This window comes from Eupeodes corollae, chromosome 2 (assembly GCF_945859685.1).
Source record: "Eupeodes corollae chromosome 2, idEupCoro1.1, whole genome shotgun sequence".
Lineage (NCBI taxonomy): Eukaryota > Metazoa > Arthropoda > Insecta > Diptera > Syrphidae > Eupeodes > Eupeodes corollae.
This window is the reverse complement of record NC_079148.1, coordinates 17,779,254-17,800,122: the sequence shown is the minus strand read 5'-3', so window position 1 is coordinate 17,800,122 and position 20,869 is coordinate 17,779,254. Positions and strand designations below refer to the sequence as shown.

The 20,869-nt window shown below is 32.6% G+C and overlaps 1 protein-coding gene across 1 annotated transcript in view; it reads right to left on the bottom strand.

Annotated features, from left to right (window-relative positions):
* Nucleotides 1-20,869, bottom strand: part of LOC129948185 (probable G-protein coupled receptor B0563.6) — a 52,100-nt gene that overhangs the window by 13,837 nt on the left and 17,394 nt on the right. Inside the window, exons 2-3 of the mRNA XM_056059064.1 lie at nucleotides 15,785-16,807; nucleotides 15,283-15,442 (exon numbers count right to left, since the gene is read on the bottom strand). Of these exons, the coding sequence (XP_055915039.1) occupies nucleotides 15,283-15,442; nucleotides 15,785-15,913 (289 nt within the window). The 5' untranslated portion in view covers nucleotides 15,914-16,807. The remainder of the gene's footprint in view (nucleotides 1-15,282; nucleotides 15,443-15,784; nucleotides 16,808-20,869) is intronic.

Genomic DNA, 20,869 nt, shown 5'->3' with positions numbered 1-20,869 from the left:
ATTTAAACTGCTATGGTAAAAAAGCCACCCACGCAATTTTCTTGAGAGCCCTTTCTGCATCTTTCTGCCTTATTATCCGTTTAACAAAATTTGTTTGAAATCGATATCTGGTTCTTGAGCTATGAACGACGAAAAAAACGTCACGAACTTACGGACGTAAGAACGTTCAGACATCTTTCTAAAAATCTCTTATTTCGACTCTAGGGACCTTGAAACGTCGAGAAATGTCAAAATTTTCAATTTGACAAATCGGATCCATTACAATAACTTCCTATGGGAAGTTAAAAATTAAGACTATGGCTTTCAATTACTTTTATCTCATAAGAAATATCTTCTTTAACATTTAGGCAAGTTTTGAGAAAAATCGAATTGACAGTCTTTTTAGAAAAAATAAAAACATAAACAAAAAATGAATAAAGGTTGGTAAAAATTGTTTTTTTTTTAGCTCAAATAACTTTTTAGAACTTTGTGACATTGGTTTTAAACTAATTTAATTTTTTTAAAAACATTGTTTTCAACATGCAGTATCATATTGAGAACAATCAAATAGACATTAATTCAAAAAAAATCAAATGGGGTGGCACAACAGTCCGTTGTGAACCAAGGCTTAGTGACTTACAACTCTCAACCATTCCTGTGTGCGAGTACTGTTGTCAGGAATGGAAGGGACCTACAATTTAAGGCCGAATCCGAACGGTTAGTTTGAGAATGCACTTTTTCATGACAAGAAGTACTCTTGGAGAATTTGTCAATTCCTCGCAATAGGCAGTACCCGCGAAAATTAATTTTTTTAAATTAAGGTGGCACAGGCAGGGATTGAACCCTAGACCCCTTGCATGACAGTCCAACGCATTAACCTTCATGCCACGGGTACTACTATAGAGATTAATTAAAAAAAAAAAAAATTAAACACCTAAAAAGAAAAAATGAAAATTTGTTAAACAAAATTTTTCGATTAAAAATCTTTTCAAACCAAAAAGTTCGTAAACATTTTGTTTCGATTAAAAATCTTTTCAAAACAAAAAGTTCGTAAAAATTTTGTTTCGATTAAAAATCTTTTCAAAACTTTGAGATATTGGCTTGATACTATTTGATCTTATGAAGAATATTGTTTTCAACATTCAATAAAATTTTGAGAAAAATCGAATTGACCGTTTTCTTACAAAAAATAAAGAACTTAAAAAACACTACTTAAAGTTCGTAAAATTTGATTTTTGACTCAAAAATCTCTTGAAAACATTTGAGCTATAGGCTCCAAAATAATTTAATTTATACAAAATATTGTTCGGTAAAGTTTGAAGTTAAATTAAATTGATAGTTTTTATTTCACAAAACATTAAAATCAAAGCAAAACATGACTAAAAGTTGGTAAAATCTACAAAAACTCGATATCTCGTGAATAATAGAAAACATTTACTTACAATTAATTTCATTTATCCAATTTGTATTTGGGTATATAAGAAATAAAAACTTTTAAGAAATGCTATTAAAATTGGTGAAATTGATTGTCGAACAAATTTGAAATCAAACTATTTTATCATAATGCAAAATATTGTCGGTTATTTTAAAAATTTTTAGAATAATTGAACTGATAACTTTTTTAACAAAACACAAAAACCTAGATGGGATGGGAAGTTATCAGTGCGGATCGCATCCCAGCTTCTTTTTTTAGTTTTAGCAAAATTTAGTATCCTTAAGTCCATATACACATACATAGTTATGGTTTCAAAATAATTTCTCTTAAATTTAAAAAATACACGCCCATTTTTCGAATTTTGTGTAATATTTGTATTAATTCTTATTTAGTATAAAAACTGACAGTTGAATTTTACGAAAAATTAATGAATATTGTAATAAATCCTTTTTTTAAGATGAAATAAGTTTGAAGGCAATATCTTTAATTTTGCCCAGATAGTTGATTTCAAAACTAATTTTTACCAATATTATAAATCTTAACAAAAATATATAAATGTGTTCTTGGTTAAAAACGAAATACCTATACAATTTATATCTTTACTTCCTCTCACACCTTAAGTAATGAATTTTTTTTTGTGAATAAGTGAAGTGCAAAATGCTTTATAAAATGTGTTGAAAATTCAATTAACCGAATTTTTCCAAATAAGTCCAAGTTCTTAAAAATATAAAAGTTTAAAAAATAACTTCAAATATTGCAAACCAATATAATGTTCATTGTAGCTAGCCCTTTGTTTTTAATCCTTAAAGCATCAAACAAAATTAAAGTGGGTGAGGCCATGACTATCCTAGCGATATCTTTATGCGAGTGCTAATCTCTCAAGTTCAATTTTTGGTCACGAATCATTAATTTCCATAAAATAAAGCAAAGGTATTAAATAAAAAAATAATATTTTCTGTCTTTTTGTTCATTTTTAACACGTTGTACGTTCTTCTTTGAGTTTTAACAAAATTCTAGTATTTCTTAAGGCCATTATTTCAAATAAAACCTTTTCAATGCTCAAAATGTTTATCTTTTCAATTTCTTGTCTGGCAATTCTTGCGATAAAAAAGACAAATGAATACGTTAACATTATTACAACAACAAGGACACTCATTTGATAATGGAATGTCAATAAATTTAATTTTAATAGCATCAAGATCAAGAAGTGCAAAATGTTTTTATTTTTTTAATAGAACAAAAAATACATTTTTTATACACCCACTCGATACTTACGAGACTGAAAAAAGTCAACAAAAATTATGTTGCTGTCCAAATTGACACTATACCTACACAATATGTACATATACCAAAATCAATTGAGAATATGTCTGTAAGATAGTCGTAGACCTTGAAGACATTATCTGAAATTTGTTGACAATAATAATTACGAGTAGAGTGAGTTAATTTTTATTATAGACATTTATTATTTTCAATCGAGGCATGAAAAAGGTTGAAAGCTTTAGAAAATGGATACAATAAAAAATCGATTTAAAAATTTTATATCGATCTCAATAAAAGGCAATCTGGTAAACATATGTTATTAAATGGTATAAAGTGAAGTCATTAAATTGACCCAAAATTGACAATATATCAAGGTCTAAGAAATAGGATTTACATGTTCAGCATAAAAAAAAAACAAATTTATTTCAACAAAATTCTCTTTAAAACGGGGCTGTGATTCGATCAATACTGATAACTTTGCCTTTAAATATTTTCAAAAATCATTTTTTTAACAACCAATATTTTCATTGGAAACACTGTTTTAAAATGTAACAATACATCAACCGTAATATTTTTTGTGGTTTGAAACACCTTGACAGTTAAAATCTTTATTTTTTTCAAGATGCTTCTCTCAAAATACAATAGTTGGGGGCTTTTAATAGTCTTCGTTTTTGTAAAAAAGTTGTCAATTGGATTTTATTTAAACAAATTAACTTAAGCAATTGAGAGTTCCTATTATTGACGAGATATTTTAGTCGAAACAAATTTTAGTAATCTTTTTTAAAGTTTTTATTTCTTAGAAAATATCTAAGAAAATTATCTCTTTTTATTCAAAATATTCTGCAAAAATATTTATAATAAATTGTTGATAGGATATTCGAGTCAATTTTCAATATGTACCTGATTTAGTATTATTTTTAACTTCTCATAGGAAGAAATTGTAATGGGTCCGATCTGTCAAATTGAAAATGTTGAAATTTTTCTACGTTTCAAGAAATAAATAGTCGAAATAAAATATCTTTAGAAATATTCACTCAAATTATTTCATCATTATGCAAAATATTGTTATTAATTTTTAAATTTCTTAGAATAACTCTTATCGATCTTAATTATATTTGATAATCAAAAGTAACAACATTTTTAAAAGACTATTCACATTTTTATAATTTCTCGAAAAAGAGTCAACATTTTTTGAAAAAATTTACCTAAGTATAAAATGCATAAGAAGAAGAACTGAACTTAGGCAAGAAGTTTGAGCTATAGGTGCATCAATAAGCGCCTCATGACCATACGCATCAAGGCTAAAATCGGGAAGAACAGCCTGCATGACAACACACTTCCGACAACGGATTCAGGCTCATAGATTTTGCTGCGGGGTTGCCAGTACGCGTTTTCCACTCCTCAACATCCACAAAGAAACTTGGACTTCTCCAGATCAATCTACCGTCTGCCAGATTGACCATATTTCGATCGACGCCAGACACGCTCCCAGCATTATGGATGTCCGAACTTTCCGAGGAGCTAACATCGACTCGGACCACTACATCGTTGTATCCAAGGTAGCACTTCGGATTTAAAGACCCAAGGCAAAACAGGGAGGTGCTGGGAGAAGGTACAACGTCGAAGTGCTACAATCGCCAGAGGTCGCCAAATCCTTTTCCGCCGAGTAGCAAGTAACCTCTCTCGAAGTTCTTGGCTGTCAACACAATGTATCGAAAACCAGTGGCAACATTGCCAAGACGCAATCAGGGAAGCCGCCTCTGATGTGCTGGATTTCAAACAGCCACCAACAAGGAACCCCTGGTTTGATGAGGAAATGCAGCCAAACAACAGGTACGCAAAGCGGCGCTGCATAAAAGGACGAGAGCTGCTCATAAGCTCTATGAGCAGAAGAGGCAAGAGGAACACCGATTTCTCAGAAGGAAAAAGAGAGGGCATGAGAAACGTGCGGTCGAAGATGTTGAGAGGTATAAGAGCAGGAATGAGGTTCGAAAGTTTTGTGAACAGGTGAAAGAAATTCACAGGTACATAAACCTAGAACCGAAGGCTGCAAAGACGAAAGTGGAAACATCATAGTTTAACCGCAGTCAATGCTGAGGATATGGAAGGACCACTTCTGCAGACTGTATAACGGCGATGAAGAACTGAATTCCGCTGTCAGGCAGGACGATCCATTCAATATAGACGACGAAAGCCAACAATCCCGTCCTCTCGACTTAGACGAAGTAAAGATTGCCATATCTAAGTTGAAGTCTAATAAAGCCGCTGGAGCAGATGGCTTGAATGCCAAGCTCTTTAAAGCAGCTGAAGATAAGTTGGTTAGGAGCATGTACCAACTTATCTGTAAGATATTGTTGAAAAAAAGCATGCCCGATGAATGGAACCTCAGTATTGTTTGCCCGATCCTGAAAAAAGGAGACCCTCTAAACTGCACCAACTATAGAGGAATCAGTCTACTTAACATCGCCTATAAAATATTCTCTGCCGTAACATGTGAACGTCTAAAGCCCATCGTCAACAACCTGATAGGTCCTTATCAGTGTGGTTTTAGATCAGGAAAGTCCACAGTTGATCAAATATTCACATTACGGCAGATCCTGAAAAAAACCCAAGAACACCAAACCGACACCCACCATCTTTTGATCGATTTCAAGGCCGCATATGACAGCATCTACAGGGACAAGCTGTATAGAGCCATGTCTAGTTTTGGCATCCTTGCCAAACTCGACCGTTTGTGAAGGATGACCATGGAGAATTCACGCTGCTCTATAAAGGTTGGAAACAACTTAACAGAACATTTCGATGTCAAAAAAGTTTTAGACACGTCAACACTAGAGGCACTATCTTTCAAAAGTCTTTCCAATTACTGGCATATGCTGATGACATTGACATAATTGGAAGAACTCAGCGTGATGTCAATGGGGCTTTTGTGAGTATTGAGGCAGACGCGTCAAAAATGGGTTTAACGGATAATGAGGGCAAAACAAAGAACATGCTGTCGTCAAGAAAGGACATACAACACCGACGTCTCGGTCAAAACGTCACCATAGACAGACGTAACTTTGAGGAAGTCAAGGACTTCGTCTACCTAGGCTCCGCTGTAAACGCAGAAAATAACACCATCTCTGAGATCAAACGCAGAATAACTCTTGCTAACCGCTGTTTCTTTGGACTAAGAAAGCAATTGAGTGGTAAAGTCCTCTCCCGAGGGACCAAAGTGTTGCTATATAAGACCCTTATCATCCCCGTAATACAGTGCAGAAGAATGGACAATGACAAAACCGGATGAAAGCACCTTGGGTCACTTTGAGAGAAAAGTTCTTCGTGTGATCTACGGTCCCGTATACATCGAAGGAGGAGAAGATGGAACGACGAGCTGTACGGGCTGTACAGCGACGTAGACTTAGCCAGAAGGGTAAAAGTCCAACGACTAAGATGGTTGGGGCACGTAGAGCGCATGGAAACCAATGCTCCGGCTCGGAAAGTCTTCGAATCCACACCCACAGGACAGTGCAGTAGAGGATGACCGCGGATCAGGTGGCGCGCAAAAGTGGAAGCTGACCTCACCCAAACTGGAGACATCTAACTAGGGACCGAGTTAGATGGAGAAGTTTGTTGATTGAGGCCCTAGTTCACACAGAACTGTAGCACCACTTTAAGTAAGTAAGTAAGAACAACTGCGTACCAAAAATATTTTTAAACATAAATTGAAATTCATTAAAAAAAAAAAACGATTTAATGATTTTCAAAATCAAAATTTTGAATAATAAAGGTTTTTCAGAAACCAATTCCTACAAAAAAAAACACCAACTGAACTTTTTGTAAAGTATTTCTGTATCTTTTTATCTTTCTTTATTTGGTTTTTGAGATATGTCCAATGAAGATATCTCTCTTCAAATATCGTATCTTGAAACGTTGATAAGTGTCTTAATTTTCAATTCGGCAAATTGTACTGACTACAATATCTTCCTCCTTGGAGTTTAAACAATGAATGCTTAAACAATTCTCACTATACCGTTGCGATTTTCACACCAAAATTTTTTTAAGAATCAAATAAAAAAGTAAAACTTTAAGACCTAATGCGATAAATATTAAACACGTTTTTTAAGTAATTGTATGGATTTTAATAAGAGGTTTGATCTATTGAAGCCCCCACATATTTTATGTTGTTATCTTTTAATTTTCTAAATGTGAAAAATACCAACCTATTTATGTGAAATTTATTCTTTAGGCCAGTTGGAAGCAAAGGTCTATTCCGATGCTCCACAGCTGATGTTCGACATTATAAATATAAAATTTGTGAAGCTCTCGAAGATATGCAACGGCAAATAACATGCATTGATAATGCCAAATTTTATGAAAAAAAAATCATGGTGGTGCAACCTTAGCACTGGGGCCATAATAGGCTTGTATTTTTGTTAATTGTTAGTTGCATAACTTTTTCCTTTGAAATATCAATTTATTACAAATAAACCAATGTAAAATTATTTATGTTCAAAAGTACTTGTTTTGAATATCAAAATTATATGGGATAATTTTGTTTTCTCTAAATATTTTTATTGAATATTGAATAAAAATATTGTGGTTTGTTTCATGTAGTTTTTTAGCACTTTTCTCTATTCTAAACTTTAAATATCCTAACCAATTTTCAACACAATTTTTGTATTCGTTATGCAAAATTTCACGTCATGTTATAATTAAATTCTTCCCACCCTACCATTCCGTTGAATTAATCCAATTTCTTCCTGAGTAGTTTATTAAGTCTGTTGGGATTATAAAAAAAGCCTCCCTTTTCCTGTTATTTTATTTTGTTTCTTATAAATTTTAAGAAAACCAATTTATTTGCATTGTTTTTGCCCAACAATTTTACAACTTGATAAAAATTGATTTGGAATTGAAAAACCAATTTATTCAAAAAACACAAAACACAACAAGAAGAAGAAAAAAACCTATAATAAGCCCTTGAGTTTGTGAGACTTTTTGCTTATCTCTTCGTTCTTGATAATAATTTCAATCTATTTCGTCCTTGGCAATTCAAAATCAGGATCTTTGAATTTTTTACTATTATTAAACACAAAAACGCGCTATGGGATTTGTTGCCAGTTGTTCTTGTTCGAGTTGCCATAATCATAGAAATGCTTGTCATAGTAAATCTTGATTCCCTGTAGAAAATTTATTACCCAGGATTCTCTATTCCTTGCTTTGCTATACATGATTTTCAGTTTGACCTGCCTCAGAGTCCTGCCTCCGCACTGTGTATAGAGTATATGATGAGGCATTGAGAAAATTTGTATTATTTCTAATGGGAAACACACAAAAAGGTATCCCTCTCTTGAGGCCTAGTATAAAGTAGGTAATGGTAGGTTAGGGTAAAATTGACCTCAAACTTATGCTGACAGTTTTATCGATTTTTATTTTCCTTATAGTATCGTCGTTGTTGTTGTTTTTGTTGTTGTTTCCTCTAAGATTGATGAGCATCAGTGAATCTAGAAAATATTTGGTTGTGACACATGTTAATAATAATTTTTTTTCTGTGCGCTCTCCAAGGAGGAGGATGTCCTTTGTATGAAGGATTCCATATAGATGAATATAATGGTGCTCTAAATGAAAACAAAGAAAAAGCCTCATCTACACGAGGCAATTTAGTTTGTAATAAAATAACAATAAATGGCACGTATTACATTGTGATGCGTTAAAGTGGGATAATGATATAATAGCTAATGGGTGGTGAATTTGTGTTAAGGGACATTCATTATGTACAGTACATAGTTTTATTATTTGATTTAGGATTTTTGTAAATGTGAAAACATAATTAAAATAAAATATTACATCCTTAGGCGAAAAGGGATAAGTTTTATTGAAAAATAAATATTCAAATCGGAATTTAATAGACGTTAATATGCATCATTTTTGTTACCTAAAGAGTGAAGTAAGTACTGAATTGATAGCGGCTCTGTTATGCCAAAATTTAAGAAAAGTGTTGAGCTATTATAATTTGTTCATACAAACATTTTATGTGACACGTGGTTTGATATTAATGGACATCATCATTAACTTGGTTTGGATTTTTTCCTTATACATTTTACACACTATATAAGTCGTAAATACGACACTTTTCAAATTCATTCTTTCAGCATCCAAAATGTTAACGATTGGCTAACAAAAAAGATTTGTTTGGAAAATGGCATTTTACGAAGTGCGATGTACATTTTTAGGAAACCTTATGCAATGCCCAAAAAAAAAAGATTTTTAAATCTTATACCATTTTCGTTTATATGTTTTCACATTAAAGTCCTCTCTTTTATGTATGGCCCCTATAGAGGCAGTTCCTTTTCAGTGCTCACATAAAAGAAAGTACGGTCTAAATGAACAAGTATCGAGGGCAATTTCAATATTTAATGAACATACATTTTTTTTTGAAATTTACACACTATACTTCAAAGACATTTTATTCAATTTCAATTTGTTGTGTATATATACATACATAAATGTTTGATTTTAAAATAAAAAAGATGCTAGGATAGGACCGGCACTGATAACTTCCCATTATTGGCCTTTCAAATATTTTTTTTTGTTCGTAATAAAGAAAATTCCATTTAAGTGTACGAAAAGTATTTAATCAATAATTTAAGTTTATGTTTCTTTTGTTGAGATATTAGGGACTTTAGACTTAATAAGAGTTATGTGTTATACTAGTTTGTTCATAAAAAAAACTGTTAATTGGAGTTTTCTAAGAATGTATAAGAAAAACTGCATGTAAATTCTTTTTGATTTTAGATAAGATTGTTAGCGTTATTAAATTTTGAAGGCCATCACCTCAGATGTCAAGTAAATAATAATTCGAAAACTTTATATAATAATACAAATTTCAAAGGAAACAAAAAAAAATTATAAATATAACTAGCGAACCCGACAGACTTCGTTCTGTCATAAAGATTTGTAAGGTGGCAGTTTTTGTTCCCACGTATTTTATAGTCGTGGCTTAACATTCTTTTAAACAGAACCATCACACTGGGCGTTGTGAATAAAAAATATAACTATTTAAAAGTAAGTAATCGGTTTATTGTTAATCATGTGAATCTTAATTATTAACTGAAATCAGTTTAATTATCATTATAGTGCTTTGTGATATACGATGTTTTTTGTTTGACTACTTGGCGCATAGACAAACACATCTGATGGTTTTCCAACACGGGAACAGGCAACATACAATTGAACATGTGAGAAACATGGGTTTTCTAGATTAATACCACAAACACTTAATGATTGTCCCTGGGACTTGTTTATGGTCATAGCATAAGCAAGTCGCACTGGAAATTGTAGTCGTTTAAACTCAAATGGCACATCACTTGGAATAATTGGGATGCGCTGTATAAGAACATCTTCTCCTTTATACTTTCCTTTGAGTATAGTTGTGCCGTTGCAAAGACGCGGTTAGTTTATATTTCGCAACACTATATATTGATCCAACCTTTAATTGGAAAATCCAGCGAGTTTAAAAATTCCGCTGGATAATTGACTACATCATCTTGGTTAGTAGCCGAATCAATTCATTTATATATCTTCGGTTGGCCTGTATTTGTTCTTGAATTTTGAAACAATTCATTTACATCAATGTTTTCTGACGCCTATATTGATCGTTCGCCCAACCAATCATGGTTTCTGTACTTTTGAGAAACATCTGGAAACACCTTCTGAATAAGTTCGTCTTTTGATTGTGTTAATTGACAAAAACTTCGAGGAAAGTTAATCCATCCAGTCAACATTCTGTAGGAAATTTGCCATTACCAATGTCAAGGAGTTGTTAAGAGAAGATGTTTCCAGATTGGTCATTTTGCAACTCGACACGCATATTCTTGCTAAATGAAGCACTTTGACATGCTTCCACAAATTGAAGACTCTAGACATGCACTGATTTCATCAGCTGGCGTTGATAGTGGAATCACTGGCAATGTTTGACGAAAATCTCCTGCTAATAAAATTATTGCACCACCAAATATGATATTATTGCTTCGCAGATCTTTTAAAGTTCTGTAAAATGCCTCCAAAGATTTTTTATATGCCATCGTACATTCATCCCAAACAATCAATTTACATTGCTGCAAAACCTTTGCCATTGCAGAGTTCTTTGAAATGTTACAGGTTGGAGTTTTATTGCTTTGCATATTTAATGGCAATTTTAGTGTTGAATGCTCTGTTCGACCACCTTCAAGCAAAGTTGCTGCGATTCCCGACGGAAATGCAATTTTATTTTGTGAGCGAATTGTTGCTAATATTATTGAAGTCAAAAAAGTTGTTCCTGTTCCACCAGGTGCATCTAAGAAGCAAATACCTCCAGTTCTATTATTTGTCACTTTCATAAGAGTATCAAATACATACTTCTGTTGTTCATTCAACAGTAGAAGATTTGTTTGAATGAATTCTTCGAAGTGTTGAGATCATCCAATTTTTCTCGTAATTCGTAATCGTAACTGAAAGCAACTCGATTCAAACTTGAGCGATCAATTGTTGAATATCGCGCCCGCGTTTCACGCGTTTGTGATATCCGAACTCTTTCACGTTCAATTTGATCTTTACGTTCTTGTGCAGTAAGATTCGATCGGTTATTAGTTTGTTTTGTAGCAGCTCGGGTTCTTCTAACTAAATTCCTTCGTCTTATAAGAGGCATATCAAATATAAATTACTTTGTCACTAAACACTTACTAAACAAACACTAACACTCTGCACAAAACACGATGCACGCATTTGTTTCAGCTGATTATCAGTTGAAGAAAGAAAACTCAGTAGGTAGGATAACAGAAGATCCAAGAAAAACAACAGCAAATCGACATCAAAACTTTTTTTTGTTTTTATTTGATATGACTCGAAATCAAATTCTTTAGCCCACTTCGTTTTAGCTAGAAAACATTTGTAAAAAAAGAAAAGGGCTGTTTTTATGGTTTTTTCTGCAATAATTGTTCAAACCGTTAAAACCATCCTTGGACAACGAATATTTAAAAAAAAGAATTGGCGAAATTGGTTCAGGAGTTTCTTGAGTTATGCGGTAGCCAACACATTTTGCGATTCATTTTTATATAGAAGAAGATTATCAGACACTAATAATTATGATAATAATTAAAGGGCTAGATATAGTGAGAAAAAAAACAATAGAAACTAGAATTTTTGAGCTATTATTTTGGTTTTATAGGTAGTGGCTTTCTTACAAAAAGCGCATTGTCGGGATCTAAAGGGAAGTTTAAACACTCGTTTCAGAAAAAAACCTCAGTAGTTTTTTAACTTCTTCATTTTGCTAATTATAAAAAACTTGAGTCACATAAAACAAAGCTTGTTTAGAAGTTGACTCCTACAGTTTATAAAGGATCTTTTTTTAGGTATTATCTTTTTGGCAATACTGGTTTAAACAGCTTACGCACGTTTGTTGTTTTGTTTCACTGTCAAACATCTTCAGTTTAGTCTATAATTAACTATGATTCGTCTTACAAATAACCAATGCTTGAAAATTATTGAATTTTATTATCAAAATGCGTGCTCTGTTAAGAAAGGTTATCGCGAAAAAATTGTGTTCAGCGATGAAGCTCATTTTTGTCTCAATAGGTACGTAAATAAGCAGAATTATAGATTTTGGAGTGAATATCAGCCAGAAGTATTGCAAGAGCTACCAATGCATTCAGAAAAGTCACAGTTTGGTGCGCTTTATGGGCTGGTGGCATCATTGGACCGTACTTTTCCAAAAATGATGCAAATCGTTACGTACCTGTCAATAGTGAGCGCTACCTTGAGAGGATATACAATTTTTTTTTGCCCAAAATTCAAGAACTTGGCTTGCATGACGTGTGGTTTTAACAAGACGGTGCTACATGCGACACAGCACACGCAACAATGGACTTATTGAGAGGAGTGTTCGGTAAACATTTTATTTCACGTTCGGGACCTAGATCGTGTGATTTATTGTCTTCAGACTATTTTTTGTGGGGCTATATTAAAGATCATGTCACAGACAAGCCCGCTTCAATGTGTGCATTAGAACACAACATTCTAGCATTTATTCGTAAGATACCGACTGTAATTTTAGAAAGAGTATGCCAAAATTGGATCAGGGGATGGACCATTTAAAGTTTAAAGCGCAGTCAAGGTCAAAATGGCATGAAATATCTTTAAACATTAAATTATTTGGACCGTACTATTTATTTAAATAAAGATTTCCACTTTATTTTTTTCGGTATAAATTCAACCACTTGCACAAAATGAAACTTTGGATTTTATTGAAAGTCTTATCTCCAATACCCTGATGTTACTATTTGTGGTTCTTGAAATCTGGCTGACATGACAAGGCATCCCAAACGTACGAACATACATATGAAGTAAGCTTTTTTTTAAAATTGGATTAATATCTGAACAAAGGTGAATACAGACATTTTCGGCCTTTGGACATCATTTTAAAAATGTTGTATATATTTTTCGATCAATGACAACATTACACCTTTTTTAGTTCTCAACGAACTTTTTTCTCCATCTTATTTATTTATTTTTTACATCTAGTAAAAAATAATATGTGAATAACTGAACACATAAAATATCAATATTGTTAAAATGCAATTTTTCTGATAAATTTTATTAATTTAAATGCATTTTTAAACCAAGTATCATTCCATTTATAATAATGGCAAAGTTTTTACTTTTCAAATGTCAAAAGTCAAATAGTGCGCGTTTGAAAATAAATGGTCCTATTTTTAGACCCTTTGAAATTTGTTTTTCCTCTAATTACATTAGAATATGTAAAGAGGGCTTGCTACTCATGGTTTGATTTTTAATTAAGGTATTTTGAAAAAGAAAATGAAACAGATAGTATAGCAAAATAAGAGTTTCACTTAGGAATGAGAGATAGTAAGCCGGAAATTATTTATAGCTTTACTTTGAAGTTCTTAACTTTGTTTGAAGCGTCTCTTAACGTCTTGTGGCTGCTTGGTGTTAATGCCTTTATCAAATTAACAAAATAAAAATTTATAAGATATTTATGTTGATCAACTCAGCCAGTTTTTGAAATTAATTGAAAGTAGAAAAAAATAAAGTTACCACAAAAAAGTACTTTTTCTCTTAAATGCGTTAGCTGAACTTATAATCTAATCTAAATCATGTAGATGGATTTTTAGAACTAGTTATAAAAATGGTATTTCTAACTTTAGATGAATTACTTAAAACGATATTTAATAATGGGGAGAATAGAAGTGGTCCACGTGGCATGATGCTTAGTGCGTTGGACTGTCATGCCAGAGGTCTTGGGTTCGATCCCTGCCTATGCCGTCTTAAGTCTTTTCACAGGTATTGCCTCTTGCGAGGAATTGACAAATTCTCCAAGAGTAACTCTTTTCATGAAAAAGTGCTTTCTCAAATAAGCCGTTTGTTTGGCATATAAACTGTAGGTCCCCTCCAATCCTGACAACATTACTCGCACACAGGAATGGTTGCGAGTTGTAAGTCACTAGTTCTCTAAGGACTGTTGCGCAACACAATTTATTTTTATTAAATGTGGTCCACACCTGTTTTGCTGAATTTTTTTTTTGATCACCCTGTCCTATTTTTGGAGTTAATATTATGCTGATTAATTTGTTAAAAGATTAGACATTTCAAAGAAAAAATATTTTTGCAGTTATATGAGGTGAGATGAATATTATATGACAGTTATATTAAAACCAGCTGGAAAATATGACCTGCAACTCACTAATGATTTTTTTAAATAAATGAAAACAAAAACTGATAGAGCTTTATTTTGTAATTAATTGCATAGCTAGTTTCTTTATTTTCTTAAATGATAAAATTTGACTTATTGCAACAATCACTGGTCGGCAAAATTAATGTTTTTGTCTGCCACATTAACATTCTTAGTTTTAATCTCAGCTTATAATTTTGATTTTGTGTGAAAAATGCCTCTTTACAAAAAATTAAAGCTCAAAAATGGTGTTTGTAATACTTAATTTAAACCGAAAATAGTTCACAATAAAGGTGGAAAGCTTTCTTTGACGACGGATTCTTTGGGAAAGTAAAAACAAAACTTGGTTGTAAGCTTTCTTAGACGATGGATTCGTTGAAAAACAAAAACTTCTTTCATAGTCTAAAAATCTGTTTAGCATAAATGAATCAGCCATTCATTAAAATTTTGTGGACCAAGTAAGAATACTATAAACATTTCAATTTGAAACCAACGCGAATTTCATGGAAAAATAACTATTTATTAAGATAGCCTTAAATGCGACTCTCATTTAAGAAAAATCAAACTATCTGAATAACACTTGAATTCTAATTTTTTAAATAAAAAGTATAAAAACATAACCAGTTTTATGAAAAAAAAAACTTTCTATACAAATAGTTTGCCAATAACTCGGTCCTTGTTTTGTCCGAAAGGGATTGTGTAGTTTTGAGCATTATCCTCTCACAATTCTAGTTTATCGTGATAGAATTTCTATACATTAACATTATCTTAAATAAACTGTTTATTCACACAAATAAAGGTTCGCCTCATGAGAATTTCATCACTTTAAAATAACGTCCTTAATTTTTGTACTATGTACGTCTATGTAAGTGTACACAAAATAACAACAAACACTCACCTCGCATATAAATGTATGCTGTTCCCCGCATATTTCTTCTTGTTAGGACGATAAGATTGAGGACATTACCAATAATCCCCAGCGCACAGATAATGGGCAAAACGATTCCATATGATAATTCTCGCAAGGCGTCTGTTCTAGGATCCTCTTGGATTTGCATCTAAAAAACACAAAACAAAAAAGAAACAAAAAACAAATGAAAAAAAAAAAAAAAAACGAAACACAAGGACAACAAAAAATAAAATTAGAATTGTTTTGCAATAATTTCACATCATCAGGATCTAGGATATTAAAGTAAAGAAAATTCCATGAATGAATTTTGCTGCAAAATAAAGTCAACTCTCACGCTCGCTGGATAAAAGTTAAATTTTGTAACTAATCCAATCATAAGTTACAGAAGTTAATGGAATTTTCTCCTTTTTTTGTTGTTGATCCTGACAACGGCAAGTGAATTATTTTCTTCTTCCTTTTTATATTGTTGTTGTTTTGGTTTGAAACTCACCCCATTTGCTGCGGACGCATCCTCACTAATGCTACTGACATCAATCTCATCGTCACGCGACAAGTTTGCACCCCAAATAATCGAACACAAATTGGGGTCTTCTTCGGTTGTGTAGAGTCGTGTTATCATAGTTTTCCTTTTTCTAGGGGTTGGGGGAGAAGGGGGGTTGTTTTTTGTTTTTGTTGGAACTTGAAAATCAAAATAGCGTATATGTACAAATGGGAAGAAAAGAAAAACAATAAAAATGAATTTCCTAGATTTAACGTGATTTATTGCCAGGATTTAGGGGTTGCTAATTAGAGAATTCGTTATGATAATCCCGTTATGTACAATGTTCTTCAAGGGGGATGATTTTGTATCCTTCCTCCACCTACTACTCCTCCTCCTTTCGCTGTTGTTGTTGCGGTTTCTGAGGGGGTTGGATATTGTAATGGTTTTGTTGATGATGGGGAAGGAGGGTAGACTTTTGATGCAAAATTAAGACAAATGCTTAATAGTTGAGTGAGTACTTTGGGGTTGATTTTTTTTTGTTCTTCGTATTTGTATACTTTATAGGGCGCGAGGTGTAAATAACAATTATTTAATTTTCAAAGCTTTCATAGAGATGTGCTTCTGATGACGATGTTGTGGCAGTTATACGACGACGGCTTTTGTTTTCTTTGATATTTGCTGTCATAATAATAAGGTTTTTGTCCTTAATTTCCAGGATTCGGTTGATGGCATCAATTTCAATGTTGCTATTGCTGCTGTTATTATAATTATTGTTGTAGTTGTTGTATTGTTGTTGTTGTTTGAGAATGAATACTTGATATTCATCGTCATAGTTGAAGGATGTGACTTCATTAATTGGAATCTCTTTGGTATTCCATTGAGTTGATAACTGAGGTACTGATGGCGGAAGAACTTGAGCTGAGGGGTTGTCTGTCATTTTAATTGATGTTTACAATGGGTTGGGAGAGTGTTGTGACTTTCTGTGCTGTGGTTTTTCGGGTCACACACCGCCGCACCAGAATACAAAGGATTCTGAAAATATACACAAATGCATATATATTTTTGTTAATTAAATTTTGAATTGTGTGCATAAAGAGTAGTTTTCTAAGGAAAATTTGAATTAAATGATTTTCGCGAAATTCATAACTTTGTTATACAAAACAATTCAAACTACTCAAAAGTATTTAACAATTAAATTTAAAATTTTATTTTCAGTAGAAATTAAAATTGGTTCCTATTCGTCAGACTAAATAAGAAAACTTTGAAAGATTAGGAAAGTTAAATTATTGAAAACTAGAAATTTTTTATTACGCTAATTAAGAATATACATATATTTTGTTATATTCAGTAATGACAAACATTTTTTAAAAATGTCATTCAATTCAAAGCTTAAGCGAGAATTTCTTTTTCAACTAATAGATTTTTCAAAAAAAATATACTTCTTCTATTTAAGAAGATTTTCAGTTAAAGAATTTAAGTTTATTTAACTTTTCATATTTTCATGAATACCCCAATCTTCAAGTTCAAAATGATATAATTTTCGTTTTAAAATCACGAAGAAACCATTAAAGTTGATTCTCTTAGTAGTGACATTGTGATGGAAAAAAACAATAATTAATCACCTTTCATCAACAGAACGATATTTCCATTTTTATTGTCCTGATGTCTCCAATGGCAATATTTGAGGCAACAGCTGCAAACGATTCAATTTATTGTCTCAAATAATGCCAACAATTGAGCTACTGATGGTGTGGTAGGAGGTTATTTCGGGTTCATAAGTAATTTATAAAAGTGAGTGGGCGATTGTTGTAAACATTAAGAAGCATTTCAAAAAAAATATGGAATTTTGAATACTTTTATGTCTTCCCTTATATCACCATTTTGTAGTATTTTTATGATTAAATTATGGGTTCGATTTTTATAAACATTCTTATTAAGAACCTCTAAAATTATTGAACGCGAAAATAAAGGTGTAAAGGCTTTTCTCAATGAAAATTCTTATGATATTGATTGTATTAAATAAATATATACATTTTTTGATTAAATTTAAATCCATCATTTGCCTATTTTATACCTTCTTCTACGTTCCTTAAGAAGATTTCATAAACATTTAAGGAGGCAATTATTTTGTCCTTATAGATACCCTTAAAATTCACAAACAAAAATCAGTCTTAAGAATAAAAAGAGAAATTTGTTTTCTAACAACCTTCCTTAAAGCCTTAAATTCTTTGAAAATTTTGTGTTTGTTTAGTAATCAAAAAGGAAATGTTGAAGGTGGGAATATAAGTACTTTTCCTACTCTACTCACTTCAGTTTTTCTCACAAAAATAAAATCTTTTCAATTTAAAGATGCATAAAATCTCTGAACATTTATATACAAACAGAAAATGTTGCCTTCGTCATGTCCATCATTTTCTTGAATTGTTTCAGGAAAAAAATTCGATTTATATTATTTCTTAGTTTATTTTTACAAAATTTGTATGTGTGTATATTTATGTTTACAGAAGTTTATTTGCACTTTGATGTAGGTGCAGAGTGATGTCCAACATAAATCAATTTAGAGTACATTGACAAACAAAAAATTATTGTTAGAAAAACAATAATAAGAAACAAAAAGTACGTATACGCCTAAGTGTTCTTTAGGGATGTCATGCTTTTTTTGTAAAATAAGAGAAATGGAAAAATCTGACATTGAACAAATAACAATACATACACATTATTTTATTACAAACAAAGGGACATCATGTCAATATGGTGGTTAATGTCCTTTTTGACATCATGTCTAGGTATAACTTAAAACGATAAGGCCAAAGTTAAATAACAAAAAGCCAAAAATATATTAATAAGAATTTATTTGAGCAGAAATTGTAGTAAAATGATATTTCTATTTAAAGATGGCTATTCGTCTGATTGCCTAAGGTATTTTCGTCAAAATAAAAAGAGTGTTCTTATTTAGTCATTTATATATAACTTCAAAAATTATAACATTCATTTAAGAGTTCATAAAGTTTTGTTCGAGATATTCAAAATACTAAATCAGGTTTGAAGAAGTTTTGTATTTTTTTATCTGTGATTTAAATACTATGAAAAACGTTATATTGTTTTTAACGCAATTGTTAACAGTACAAATTTTACCCGGTTTTAGAATTTTTTGAGAATTTTCTGTCAATATTGAATCTGGTAAAGCATTTCACATTCGTGTAGTGCGGCTAAAGAAAGAATCACAGTACTTAACAGTACGTTTGAAATCGGACTCAAGGGTTAACTGATGAGCATTAGTAGAAGTACGGATATTACGGTCGAGTTATCTGAGGGTAGGAATGTAACTCCCTATTGCACTACAGCTTTGCTTTTAAAAATAACGACACAACTGCGGCAGTGTTCAAAATAAATAATGATCTCCTATCATTTTTAAAGCTCCCTTTTTAATTTTATCCAAGAGACTCAAGTACGTTACTTATACTCGTATTTTGGCGGAATTAAAGCTTCGTATATTTTAGCCAGGTCAGAAGGGGTTGAAATCTTCGTGCATCGTTGCAGAAAACCTAAACATTTACCAACATTATTGGCTTTGTCAAATATGTGATCACTCGACAACATGTGATTTGTGATGCACATATTTAGAAAGAAATCTATTCAGCCTTCTCGATGCAAGTACCACCCAGGGATAGTGGCATTCGGGGAGGCTTGAGCTTTTACGTCAGAAGACAGCATTGTATTTTCGACACGGTTTTTATATCCCATTCGACAATGCTGTCAATATCAGAATTAAATGAGCGTATTATACGCTACCGTCCACAACTAAAGAACAAGAATGAAAATCTTAAAACGAATGTGAAAAGCTGAGAGTATTGTCATTAGCGAAACAATTTAGTGGGTTAGAAATTTCAGCAAAATATCATTTATAAAAATAATAAAGAGCGTTGGAGACAAAACGGAGCCCTAAATTAAACATCACAGAACATCAATAGATCAATTTTATGATCTGGTGGAATGAAGCCGCTCAAGCGTGTACTTTCAAAATGCTCGTCGTTCGGATAGAACGCCCCGAAAATTAAATTGTTGGTTGAAGATATAGCTCTTGCAAGGTAACCTCGAACGAGTTTTATCACGAAATTATCAATTCTGTTGATTCGAGCCAGTTGGTATAGTACCTCGTTGGAATAGTAATGCACATAAGAAGACTCGGCTGTTCGATATAAGCCGGTACAGCGTCGTAAACACTGCCGCTCGAACACCCGAAACTTCTCCATCTGGGAAGGGGCAACGTTGAACCACGCAGGACAACCATAAACGATCATTGGCCGTATGAGGGCCATGTAGAAAATTACCTTCACTCTGGGGTCAAGCCGACTGCTAAAAAACAGACGTTTCGTCAGAGCGAAGGCTCCTCTGGCCCTGGTCAGAGCAGCATTTATATGTCTGTCGAAATATAAATACTGATCTAACCAGATACCGAGGTACTTCACTACACATTTGCTCGCTAATGGCTGCCCGTGAAGATCAACGATGACCATCTTGCGCCAATTCTTATACGTATCCCTCGTGGCCCTAGCCAACGGAGTCCGGAACAGAATTGTCTCTGACTTCTGGACATTTATTTTTAGTTTCTAGTCGTCGCAATATCGCTGAATCTTGTCGAAATCACGCTGCAAGAGAATTCTAACAACTTCAACCTTTTGGGCCGTTCTGTACGCAATTAGATCGTCGTCGTACGCAATTGCCTTTGTATAACTACCTATCAAATCGCTGGTGTAAATGCTGAAGAGAATCGGCGAATTCACCGTTCTTTGTTGAAGACCATTTTTAATTGAGAATGTTGTGGTAGAAGTTACATTGACACTTTTGATAACAAACTTTCTACCGTTAAGCATATCATAAAGTATATACAACAATGGCTTGCTTATGCCAAGTCTGCTCAGTTTTAGGTAAAGACCCTCTAACCATACGGTGTCAAAGGCCTTTTCCAAATCAACCAGAAAACAGCACCTGTGCATTGTCGTTATGATTTATTCCATTGGATATCAGAAACGAGTTTAGACGCAGCATGAATTGTGTCATGACCCGCCTTGAACCCGAACTGTTTATCCGGAA